The sequence below is a fragment of the Apteryx rowi genome, unplaced genomic scaffold, assembly GCF_003343035.1.
Source record: "Apteryx rowi isolate R43461 unplaced genomic scaffold, aptRow1 scaffold_100, whole genome shotgun sequence".
Taxonomy (NCBI): Eukaryota; Metazoa; Chordata; class Aves; order Apterygiformes; family Apterygidae; genus Apteryx; species Apteryx rowi.
This window is the reverse complement of record NW_020447198.1, coordinates 1,367,215-1,379,429: the sequence shown is the minus strand read 5'-3', so window position 1 is coordinate 1,379,429 and position 12,215 is coordinate 1,367,215. Positions and strand designations below refer to the sequence as shown.

Genomic DNA, 12,215 nt, shown 5'->3' with positions numbered 1-12,215 from the left:
TCTTTCATGGGAATATCCTCATGGGCCCGTATGCACAAAACCTGAATTAGCTGCGATTTTATGCAGGGTGGAAAAATGCTGATGAAGTGAGAGGCAAGGCATCCGAGTCCTTTGCGAAGGAGAAGGATGCCAAGACTGAGCAGGGATAGACTAACGGAAATTCAGTATCGTATCACCCTCTCCTTAATTGTAGTAGTTTACTACGAAGGGGAAGACTTTTCTTTTTTTTCTTTTTTCTTTTCCTCCTCCAGTGAAGGATGTGTGTGGGCATCATGTTTGTTCTCCTCTGTCATGGACCCACAAAATAAGAAATTAAACAGGATGTAGTGATCTGATGGTGAGATTGATTTAATTTTAGAAGGTGAATTTTGTAGCTACAAACCCAGCTTTTGGAGCACGGGATGCAACAACTGAGGAATACTTTCCAGTTAGGAAACAGTACTGTAGCTGCTGTAAATAGATCTCATTTTGTTTGCCTCAGCTTGAGCTTTTGAAGGGCAGGTGATTGGGGGGGGGGCAAGAACTTACCAGATGGAAAAAAAAACCCTGTTTGCTGGTTGTCTGATAACCTTTCAAAGGGCTGTGGGAAGTGTGTGTTAGTAGAAGAGGGAAACGCATATGGAAGAAAAAAGGAAAAGAGCTCAGGAGTGCATATGAGGCAGAAGATAGAAAAKGAGGGGGGAGGTAACGGGGTGGCTGGAAAAAGGGAAGAGGAAGTGCAAAATATGTATAGCAAAGGGGACATAATGACCGGTTCTAAGACAGTGAAAGGTAGTATTTTCAAAGCATAGGAGAACATTATTAAAAGTGAATACTAAAGAGGAAGCTGGTGTGTTACAGCTGTGAGTTATAGTCCAAATAGTTCTAGCATTCTAGCATTAGAAACTGCTTCTAGTAATTTTTTTAAGCCTGGAAACATGTATGTGTGTTTAAAAGAACACTGTAAACTTCCTCTTTTTAGAGGATAGTCCAAGTAATACATTTTCTTGGACTAAATGTGAAAGATTTCAGAAAAAGTATATAGTACTTTTTCTCTCCCTTCAAACTTACCATTGATAGCAAAGATTCCCTCCTTCTCCTTGCTTTGGGGCTGGGGAGGGGAACATGGCTAAAGCAGTTTAGTATTGAAATATAACCATTTCATTAACAAGTCTTAGTTACTTACCAGTCTGACTAAACCTCTAGTGGAAAATAACTGAAAAATAAATGTGCAAAACAAGATTCATACAAATTCTATTAGTCTTCATTTTAAATCACCAATGTAAAGAAGCTGAGCCTGAGCTGTGGTGTGAAGTATGTTGATGTATGGTTTAGTTCATAATGTTTTGCCCAAATGAAAATTCAGGCATGAAAAAAAATCATGTATTTTTACCATAAATAAATGCAAGTCCCTGAAATAAAAATTTTTGACGCTACCTGGTTTTGTATTTTGATTTGAGTAGCAGCCTACGAGTAGTCATAGGTCTGACCTAAAATTTCTTGTGACCTAGACTGTGAATAGCAAGAAGGCCCGCAGCAACTAACAAGTGTTTCTCAGCCAGCTGTGGTGTTAAGTTCCATTTTTTGTTTCATTGTATCAACAAGTGTCCATCAAGTGTCAATCATCATAATCAACAAGTATCAGTCTTTAAATTGAAAAGTTAAAGAGCACTTTCCCCAATTTAATGTTTCAGTACTGAGTTTAAGAGGTAATACCTTAATCTGATAAAAAACAGTTCATGCAAAATTGACACTAAATAATGTTTTATTATTATTATTTTTTTTTTAAATGAAATACAGCACATGAAAAGTACCAATGGAGTATACTAAGGATGAGAGTCTTTGGTTAGGAGGAAGAATAAGTAGACCTTATCTGTCTTGTTAGGAAATAGGGATATTGTCCTCTGCCTCAACACTTGCCTCTGGGACCTGTCTCCTTGGCACCTCATCTGAGACTCCAACCCTTTACCATTCCTGAAAGTGGCTCTATAGTGGTGATATAGGTGGTGATAACTGTGTGAAGTCCTCGGAGAAATGCAACAGTAATCGTAATTCACCAGTTTTCTAAATGTTGGAGTGCTTTCTACAGTGAAATACTGTTTAAAAAAAATTGGGTGGGGGAATCCTAAATTCTAAATACAATTAACAATTTAAATGGTGATAATAATAATGATATTTATTTGCTCATGTAACTATCTGAGCTAGTCATATTTCGGTGGGATTTACGTCTGTAAGTTACGTCTAAAGAGGATAGTTTACTGGAGGATGAGAAGACTTAGTATCATAGTTATTTAGGTGAGTCTTTCTAAGTGCTTCTTTGAATATATTTAAACTGAACTGGAAAAATAAGTTTAGAAGGGGGAAATTTCCCCTTTGGAAGTCAGTTATCTGCAGGAAATAAATGTTGCTTAGAGTGTATCATGCATGGGCTGTGGTTCTTTCATGGTCTGCTGGCACATACAAGAAATAAAAATCTCAGTATGTGCACATCAGTGTTTAAGAAAATTCACAGGCATTTGGACTAAAAAAATGTTTTTATGTTCTAATCTACCAACTGGGCAGTCATTTGACTACTGGCATTTTCCACTTGGGTACAGCGGTAGCGTTGAAACACCACATGAATGCTTCATTGCTTCTATCCTATCCTCATCTTGTACAGTATTATACCCAGCACGATGGAGTCTTGATTGAAAGTGATGCCTCCGGGCTCAACGGCAGTATTAATCTTTAATATTAAAGCTAAAATGGAAACCCAGGGTTTATGTATAGCTTCTGTGCTTTTGCTTCCTCTTAAAAATAAGTGCAGGAAATAGGCCTGCTCTCAGGTAAGAATTTTCTTAAATGAAATATGTTATTCAGGTTCTGGAAGGTTAATTCTGTAGCTTTAAAATATTTAAATAACTGTGTTTTTTGATGAAGTTTGAAAAGCAATCATTTCAGAAACATCAGACTTCATACTTAGCTTACAATGATCTGAACATCATGCTTAGTTAAATGAAAATCATGAAGGATTACTATAAAAATGCTGTCAGTTCTTGATGCAGTGAGCTAGAAGAAAACAGAAGTAAAAAATTAAAAAAAAATTGTTAGTGACAGTTATTTGTGTTTCAAAAGATAATTCTAGAAAGGAATTTATTTGCAGTACGTGTTCATAGCCTTTAATACAGAACATGCAGTAGTTCTCGGGTTTGCATTGAATTTTGACTGATTAAAACAATTATCCTAGTAGTAATATACCAAGACAAAGAGCATGGACAATAATGAATATGCTTACATTATTTAATGCTCATTTTGACTAATATTAGCCCTGAAAGCCAGTATTAGCCATTCACACCAAGCAGTATTGAAATGTTATGGCAATAATTAAGAGGTTCACATTCCTGTATATTCAGATTAGGCAATAATATTAGATGCCTGAATGGAGAATATATATATACACACAAACATTATATATATATATATTCTGCAACACATGTATATATTTGAATTCATGTACAAAGGAAGACTTGGAAGGCAAATCATCTGTTTCAACACAGAATTGTTCTTGATGCCCTTTATAGGTCTTGAAGGTCATATGCAAGTACATTGGGCAAAGCTGCAACACTAGAGATGAAATAAAGTTCTTTTGTGATTGCAGAATGTGCAAAATGTGCCCAGAGGAATAAACTGGTTGAGGGTGATTCTGGAATTTAATTGAAATTATTTGGATAATTGTCATATAACTTGAAATCTCTCAATAGCCTCGGTACTGGTATTTAACAACAGTTCCTTAGAAATGAGTGTGGAACAGGGGAATGTACAATGTAATGCACAAACAGACCAAGTAGCCTGTTTGTCTGGATGGTACAGCAGTAAACACTTAATTTGTTATGGACCTCAGTAAACAACAAAAAACCTCCTCTGAGAGACTCAGCAGTCAAGAATGAGTTGGTGCTGAGAATCAGGCAGGTGATAGCCAGGTTGGCCCGAACTTTTTGCCAGAATGGTCCTGGTCGTATATTGATTATGTCGTGTAGCTTTTGGAATTAAGAACTTGTCTCCCTTGACTTTTCTTTTTAAATATCTTTTATAGTTTCCATTTGGCTAAATAAGGCTAGCCATAGCTGAATGATATGGAATGGTCCTGTAATGGAAATGGAAGTTTTAACATCTGAAATTATAGATTAGAAAATCAGAAGTGATGTAGTGGCAATTCTCTTGTTTATATTTCTTCAATACTACCTAGAAATAATGCTTTTTAAGTTAATTCATTGCAACACTTGTGTTGAAATAATATCCCTGTATCTTTGAATAATAGGATGTTTCAGATGAGTTGAATCTTTGGGGAAAGTGTGGACATCAGACAGCTTGCTTCTGTTTTTGAAAAGTGAAACATTTTGTTTGCTTTGGAAGTTGGAAAAAGTTATACTGGTTGTACCAAGGAGGGAGGAATTGCTGACTTCCAAATACTTACAGTTAAATAATATTTGGTAAATAGATCTCTGTTTCAGTTTCATAATTTGCATGTAGGGTTATAAAAAGAAATTAAATATATGGAGATTTTCTCTTAACAAAGTATGCTGACATTAAAGTTGTAGTCCCCAGGATAGTGTTTCGATAGTATTCCCGCACTGGGGGTGGTATTTTACCAATAGATACCACTGCTTGCTCTAGAGGGGTTGTTTCCTCCTTTATATGTATGTGTTCATGTCTGTCCTAGTAGCCAAATTTAAAATTTAACAGCAACTCTTTCTACCTGGTTATCTACTGATTGGAATATAGTCTTCAAGATTGAAGTTCTTAATGAAAAAAGCAATTTTTTGTGTGTTAACTGGGAGAGACTATTGTATGACGATGCCCCCTGCTGCTCTTGAGAATTACTGTCTCGAGCCTGGTATGCTGATCTGTTTAGGGAGCGCGTCAGGTACAATCCCTGACAAAATTGCCTTGTTTTAAGTGCTGGCCAGGCACTGGAGTAGTGGGGCTCCCTTCTTACAACGTGGGTGACTTTTAATTTTTGCCTAGGAGAAATGAGCTGCGCCTGTTCCTAGGAAACTTGWTTCCCARTGTGGCATTTAATGTGCAGATACAAATACAGTTTGGAAGCTGTATACGTAGGGAAGGCAGTGGGTGAAATGGGCAGTGTTTTCCTGAGGTGGGATCAGGGTTGGGAGAGGCTCCAGAGTGCGTGTTCATTGCCTGCTCCCTCCCCGCTGCCCCTGCCCTTCCCTTCTCCTCTCCTCCCGAAATGCCCGGCATAAGCACCCAACCACAGGCGGATTCGGATTCCCATCTGACAAATTGACCGCCGCTGGAATTACTAATGGTGAACTTCAATAGCACCTAAAAATTCTTTTTGCAGGGTATGAGAGACTTTTTCTTTTTTTTCTTCCTGAGAAGTTGCATTAGAAAATAGTAATTTCTGACTTTTTTAAGTACTTAAGATTAGAGAAGTGCCCAGTCATTTCAGACATGTCCTTAATGAATCCATTTTAGGCATTATCAGGAAAAGAAGGATATGAGTGCAGGGAAAAGCAAAAAGTATGCGGCATTTGGATTTTTTTGTCTGTTTGTTTTTAATTTAGTAGTTTTTGTGGTGTTACTTAAGAGTTATCAATTTGTATAAGCAAGTGATAATGGTGTAGGTAAAGGAAGTGCTGAAGGTTAGACTTGATAGGAATTGTCTAGGATGGGATTCATCTGTTTTAACGTTTTCTCTAAGTATCTATTTAGCCACTAGCTTGTCTCTGTGGGTATCARAATTGATTTGGTTGGCTTCTGGTTACACATGGAGAATGTATCAGTGTCAGTAGGGAAAAACCTACTTGTTTGCGTCAGAAGCTTATGTTTAAGAGACTATAGAAGTTYCATCTGAAATACATGGTAGTAATATATTTTATCCTTACTTAATAATTTCTCTTTTATTACAGATTACGATGCATGATTATCACAGAAGAAATTCATGTCTATAGCTCTTAAGGACTTCATTACATCATCTTTAAGCCTGGTAGTTTTGGAATCCATATAGCAGCTGCAAAGACACGTCTGCTTGCATTTCAACAAGCATCTTCCCTGTCAGAAGATATTGACACTGARGTGCTCTGTCTTAACAAAGTGATACCATTGGATTATTTTAAAATCTCCCAGTTATAAATTTACAGTAATATATTTACTAGGTAAGTTAATATTGCTGTTAGCTGTGTATACAATAGGGAATAATTTAGTTCAAATTCTGTTACTTTAAAAACTTTTTTTTTTTTGGAAATAAAACAAATGAAAATGTATGCAAATGGAARCATCTGTAAGTGACCATTTTAGGGTCAAATGCTTTCTGTAGCAAATCAATTTAAAATAAGTGGATTAAAGCTAGAATTATTTTGTGGAGGACTTGCTGCTTTTTTTTTTTTTTTTTTGCACATTCATGCGCACACTCACTCTCTTTTTATTTATTTGTTTTTTAAAGTCTGAGTGATCTTTAGAATTTTCTTAAACTTCAGATGGAAATACAAATTGTTGCTGGAAGTCTTTGAGGTATACCACATAGTCTTGCCTATAAAATTGTTGCGAAATCTCTACTTTTGCATCTGTTAGCAACTTAAACTTATGAGGTTGACTTTATTTCAAACGTATAGGTCATCTCCGGTGCTACCCCTTCAAGGGCTGTATTTTAGTGTTCTTAATTTAGCTCCCTGTTTGTAAAATGGACTTTTCCTAGCAAAACTTTTCCTGTTCCAATTTGCCTGAGGTGGTATGTTTGTATATGGGTAAGATTTTTCAGGTGAAGTTTTGTTAGCTTCATGATGACTTAAAATATATGCTCAAATGTATTTCATTTGGTCAGTTTTGTTGGTGTTAYGTTCTTTAAATATTTTAGAGTAGCTGAAAATCATGAGTTAAGTCATTACTCTGTCAGTTAAACAGATGAATGGTGGTTTTGTATTTTCATAGCTGCTATTCTACTTTCCTTGACATTTTAAATTCTCAATTCTTACAATTTTCAAACATAGCTGTTTTCTTAGGTCCATGCAAAAAYGAAATTGGACAGTATGACAAATTTCATAGAGTGAGCAGAAAATAGTGATGAATCTACTAAATCTGATCTTTATGGAGGGGAATAAAGCATCTTATGTAATCTGTGATTCCCAGCTTGTTCCCATGGGGCTGGCACATGTTCAGCAACTAGTTTGGATTTGGAACTTGCTGAAGTGATGTGGACACAATGAAAGTTACAGCCTGTGTCACTCTTTGAAAGTTATTAATCCAGGCCGTCTCTGTCAATGCAGGATTGTTGTCAACAGTCCTCATCAGCAGCAGTGCTCATCGAGGCTTTTCTTATTTGAAAAAGTTCTCATGAATGTTTGATGTTTGAGAAAGATGTGTTAATAATAYTTTTATATTGAAGCAAAATGTTGCATTTGTAAACTTTACCTATTCTGTTTTCAGCCAAAACAACAGCAAAATGATTCCTAATGGATATTTGATGTTTGAAGATGAAAATTTCATCGARTCATCTGTTGCCAAACTAAATGCCTTACGTAAAAGTGGGCAGTTCTGTGATGTTCGACTCCAGGTAATTCTTTTCATCCTAAATATAACAGTTGAATGGCCTTTCTTCCTTATGCTATGTTTTTCCATTGATTATGAGACATGAAGTTTTAGAACCCGATTTTTCTGGAAGATACATTTAACAAAAATATATATATACCGTTTTGATCAGAGAAGTGGAACCAATGTATTTTTTCAGCTATCYGAGGTAAACTGAAGTTAGTATTGAGTATTGATTTAAAAAATTGATTGAACTGTGGTATTCACGTTGGGTATGCCTTGACACTGTTATGATAGTGTGGGTTTTAAAATTCTTACTGGCCTCTGRGTTTCTTGTTTGTGTTTTATACATAGGTATGTGGACATGAGATGCTGGCACACAGAGCTGTGCTAGCTTGCTGTAGTCCCTACCTGTTTGAAATCTTCAATAGTGATAGTGATTCTCATGGAGTTTCTCACGTTAAGTTTGATGATCTCAATCCAGAAGCTGTTGAAGTTTTATTGAATTATGCCTAYACTGCTCAGTAAGTATTTTTCTGAGAAATTAGAGAGAGTAGATGTTAATTAAAAATCAAAATAACRAAGTGAATTTTCTTCAATAGGTTAAAAGCTGATAAAGAACTAGTGAAAGACGTATACTCTGCAGCAAAGAAGTTGAAGATGGAGAGAGTTAAGCAGGTACAATTTTCAGCTCTTCCAGAGGTCCGTTCTGCTCTCACAGAGCAGAAGGGTTATGCTTTTTGATGTTTAATTAAAAAAAAAAAAAAAGTTGATTATTCTGTCAAAGTGCTTATCAGCTGCTGGCCTTCCTTAGATATTCAATAGCATAGTATTGATTTGAGCGATGCCGGTATGTAATGCTTCCACGTGTGTTACCTTCCTGTTGAAAGGCTTGCTGATGTTGAGTTTTGTATTTATGCACCTCTAACCAAAATGGGTTCACTCATAACTGGTTGCGTAACTTCAGTCAYGTTCATGGAAGACAGTGGTGCGCTTGGTTGTTGTGGAGGGCGTAATTAGACCTGGAAGTCTGGGTCACTCGTATGTGAAAAAGGAATAATCCACACACTCTCAACCATAAGTTTTCTAAGGCTTGAGTTTAGAAATACTCTTGTTACAAGTTSGATACCTTTGGCAAGGGATTTGGGATTCTTTTCTTCACTTAACTGCAGACAAACAGTTTTGAATAGGCGTTCAAAAGAAAAGCATGGGGTAAGTGTGTGTGCATGTGTATTACTCTCTTTTAACTTATGCTTATTCTCATGGTAGGCAACATTTAATTTAGAGTGCCGTTTGGGGGGGGACAAACTGACTATTCTGCAGTTAGAAAACAGTTGTTGCTGTATTTTGGGATAGGTAGTTTATATATGTAAAGATCATGTCTGTTTGTAAATCACAGCGCAGCCTTCTTTCTTAACAGGTTTGTGGTGACTACTTGCTCTCTAAGATGGATGTTCAGAGCTGCATCTCTTACCGAAACTTTGCAAGCTGTATGGGAGACTCACGTTTGTTGAGCAAGATTGATGGCTACATTCAGGAACATCTTTTGCATATTTCAGAACAGGAGGAATTTCTCAAACTTCCGCGGTTAAAGGTTAGTTTAAGTCTGTAGGCTTATTTCTGTCACGTGTTTCTGGTGGAGGGAAGGAAGTTAAAAGTTACACTTCTATATAACAACCCAAGGAATCGTTACRCTATTACGGCTTCCTTTTTGAAGCCTTCATGTATTCCGAGTTATATCAACAACATGGGAATTCTTGATTTGCTTATTATTCATACTACTGTAAAACTTAACTGAAGAGGACGCGTACTGTCCATCCTTTCTTAGAAAGCATAAAACACAACTGCAGTTGTATATAAACATGCTTTCTAGTTGCTGCAGCATAGGCTGAAAGCCCCTAGTAGATGTTGTTTTCTAGCTCTGCAGTAAAGTGGGAGTATTCTTTCAAGGAGTAATGSTCACTATGTAAAGTACAGTATGCTACAAATATAAGGGTAAAAYCCATACAGTAAATTATTCAATAATTCACTTCCTTTCATCTTATAATTCAAGCTTGAAGTAATGCTTGAAGACAATGTTGGCCTACCCAGCAATGGCAAATTATACACAAAGGTAATCAACTGGGTACAGCGCAGCATCTGGGAGAATGGAGACAGCCTGGAAGAGCTAATGGAAGAGGTTAGTCTTTAAGAAAATGGGGTTAAACACCTTAAACAAGTCAATATGAAGGATGATCCCCTTTATTTATTATTTTTTACTTTTTTCCCCTATTTTTCCCCCACTTTTTTTAACTATGACCCTAAAGAATTTAAATTTTACTGTAGGTACCCCTAAGCTGAGAAACTGGGGGGGTATTCAGGTGAGCTGAATGATCTGTTCAGTCTGGTCTTCTGCTTTCCTTTTTTGCTCACTGTTTGCTGTTTAGTAACTTCAAAGTGGCATGTACCTTGCGCTAGAATTGGGGAGGTGGTACTGAAACTTGCTGTAGATTCTTGATGTTTTCCTTTGCAGGTTTTGCTTGTAAATGAGAAGTAGGTAAAAGCTTCTAATGGTTGTTCCTCCCCGTTGATTTATCTCCCCATAGGTTTATTAACAAAACTAGGATACCAAGGCTGAAGAACCAAGAAGAAACCTCAAGTGTATTGACACGTACAGAAGCAGCAGTCCTGCCCCAGTTCTCCTAAGAAAATCCGCTGTGGGCAGAGAACGATGATGATGATTTAATGGTGTTTACTTACTCCTTTACAGGATATATTATTTTAAAAGTTGTGTGTTGTTAAATGGCTTTACTCATGAATACTCATAATGGATGTAGCCTGGGCAGTTTTTAATGGAAAAACTAGTGGGGAATCTAAATTTTTAATTGGCTGGAAAAAGTGGACTTTACTTAAAATAAGAGGAAAAAAAAAATCCTTGAAACATCACAAAATTTTCCCCGTTTGTTATTACAGGCGTGATAGATCTTCGAAACGCTTTTGTATAAGCAAAAGTACATTTGATACTGTCATATATTATCATGTGTATATTTCCCCTTGGAATAACTTTTWAAAAGTTTTGATTTATCATATTGAAATTCAGATGCATTTCTTTGAAACAACTGCATCTGATGTTTAGTCATGGACAACAGTTTCTCCAGACCTTAAATTTGTGTTGTCTTCCCTCATCCCCATACCTTTCTTTTAGAGTCCACTATTGGCTTCTCTTTTTTTGATCAAGATAAATATATGTATTTTTCAAAGCCGAAAACTTGTTTGCGGGGATAACAAAAATGCTTGCATGAGATTATGAATTTGTATAATTCTGCAAATTAATGTACATCTTGCTTGTCTAATGTTTCTGTGCTGGAAAAACAGTAGAAGTCCTTGGAAAATGAAGATTTCTTTCAAGCTGAGAAAGCAAGGAGCCTTCACCCAGTGTTTGAAGATTGCCACCATGACATCTTCCTTTTAGTTTTGTCATTCCGCTAGATTGAGATGAGATGACGAGAAGTATGCTGGCGACTGCCTTTTGTAATCTGCCTGTAGCTAAGTAGCAGTGGAGACGGTAGCCACATGGGTATTCTGTTGTTGTTTTTGCAGGTTCAAACGCTGTACTACTCAGCTGATCACAAGCTGCTTGATGGAAATCTGCTAGATGGACAGGCTGAGGTGTATGGCAGTGATGATGACCACATTCAGTTTGTGCAGGTACCAATTGCAGACAGTCTGAGGTAACCTCAGGGAGCCTGGAGCAGTTTACAGCACACTCAGTTTTGAGTCTTGCAGCGAGTAGAGAGTAGCTTTAATGGCGAAATACGTTACGGGAAAGTATTTTTCTCAAAACCACTGGAGGCAGTGATGTAGTTTTTGCCTCTTGTTGGTTCGGCGGACTGAAACAGAGCGAGCCCTTCCACAACAGAGTGCTTTAGACTTCAAACTAAATCTTAGGCTGTCAGAAGAAAGAGAAGGTAGTGAAGCAGTCAGCTATAGCAAGAGCTTATGTAGCTTAGGAGAGAKGTATAGGAAATCATATTTAAGAGACTGAAAAGAATCATGGACTGTTTGGCTGGCAGTATGCCCATTCATGTAAATGGTTTATGCAGCTGTTAAAATTTTGGCATAGAAAAACATTCTAGACATCAGATAAGTTCTAATCCTTCAGATTCCAGCATTTATTCCTCTTGTTAAGCCATATTGACAGGGTGTAAGAGATTTTTCAAAAGGCAGCAGGAGATAACTTCTGGCTTAGGGATAGCTGATGCTTTGACTGTACAAATTACTGCTTTTCGAGATGACTTTTGGGGGTGGGGGCACTCTAACTGGATACAATATTAATTCTCAACTCCTGCAAAACACAGCTTAGCACAACTGAGGGKGCTTAGGAAACAAAGAAGAAACAAGGGCTAATAGATCTAAATTACCAGTTGCTCTTTACAAATTAAGCTTGTGAGCTAGAAGCAAATGTATGTTAATGTTTTAACTGATAACAGTGGAATGTGCTGGTACAAAAGCACATTTCTTTGTTTTTAGCAAATCGCTTAGGTAAAGTACTCTCCATCCAGGGGCATGGATTTTAGAAGTGAAAAGAAATGGAAGAGCCAGCTAATCTTCTGCTCGTCTTAATTGTTTTTAATAAACTTTCATGGATGTCATAACTTTGGATGCTACTCGTTATAATACTTAGAAGCTGACAGATGAACTTTCAAAAAATTTATTTTCAGAAAGGAACCAGG

At 36.9% G+C, this 12,215-nt stretch overlaps 1 protein-coding gene across 1 annotated transcript in view; it reads left to right on the top strand.

Moving 5' to 3' along the window:
- The first annotated feature begins 5,888 nt into the window (after positions 1–5,888).
- The window catches only part of IVNS1ABP (influenza virus NS1A binding protein), an 11,443-nt gene continuing 5,116 nt past the window's right edge, over positions 5,889–12,215 (top strand). The window contains exons 1-7 of the mRNA XM_026063066.1: positions 5,889–6,134; positions 7,402–7,528; positions 7,858–8,027; positions 8,106–8,181; positions 8,924–9,097; positions 9,557–9,682; positions 11,083–11,190. Of these exons, the coding sequence (XP_025918851.1) occupies positions 7,418–7,528; positions 7,858–8,027; positions 8,106–8,181; positions 8,924–9,097; positions 9,557–9,682; positions 11,083–11,190 (765 nt within the window). The 5' untranslated portion in view covers positions 5,889–6,134; positions 7,402–7,417. The remainder of the gene's footprint in view (positions 6,135–7,401; positions 7,529–7,857; positions 8,028–8,105; positions 8,182–8,923; positions 9,098–9,556; positions 9,683–11,082; positions 11,191–12,215) is intronic.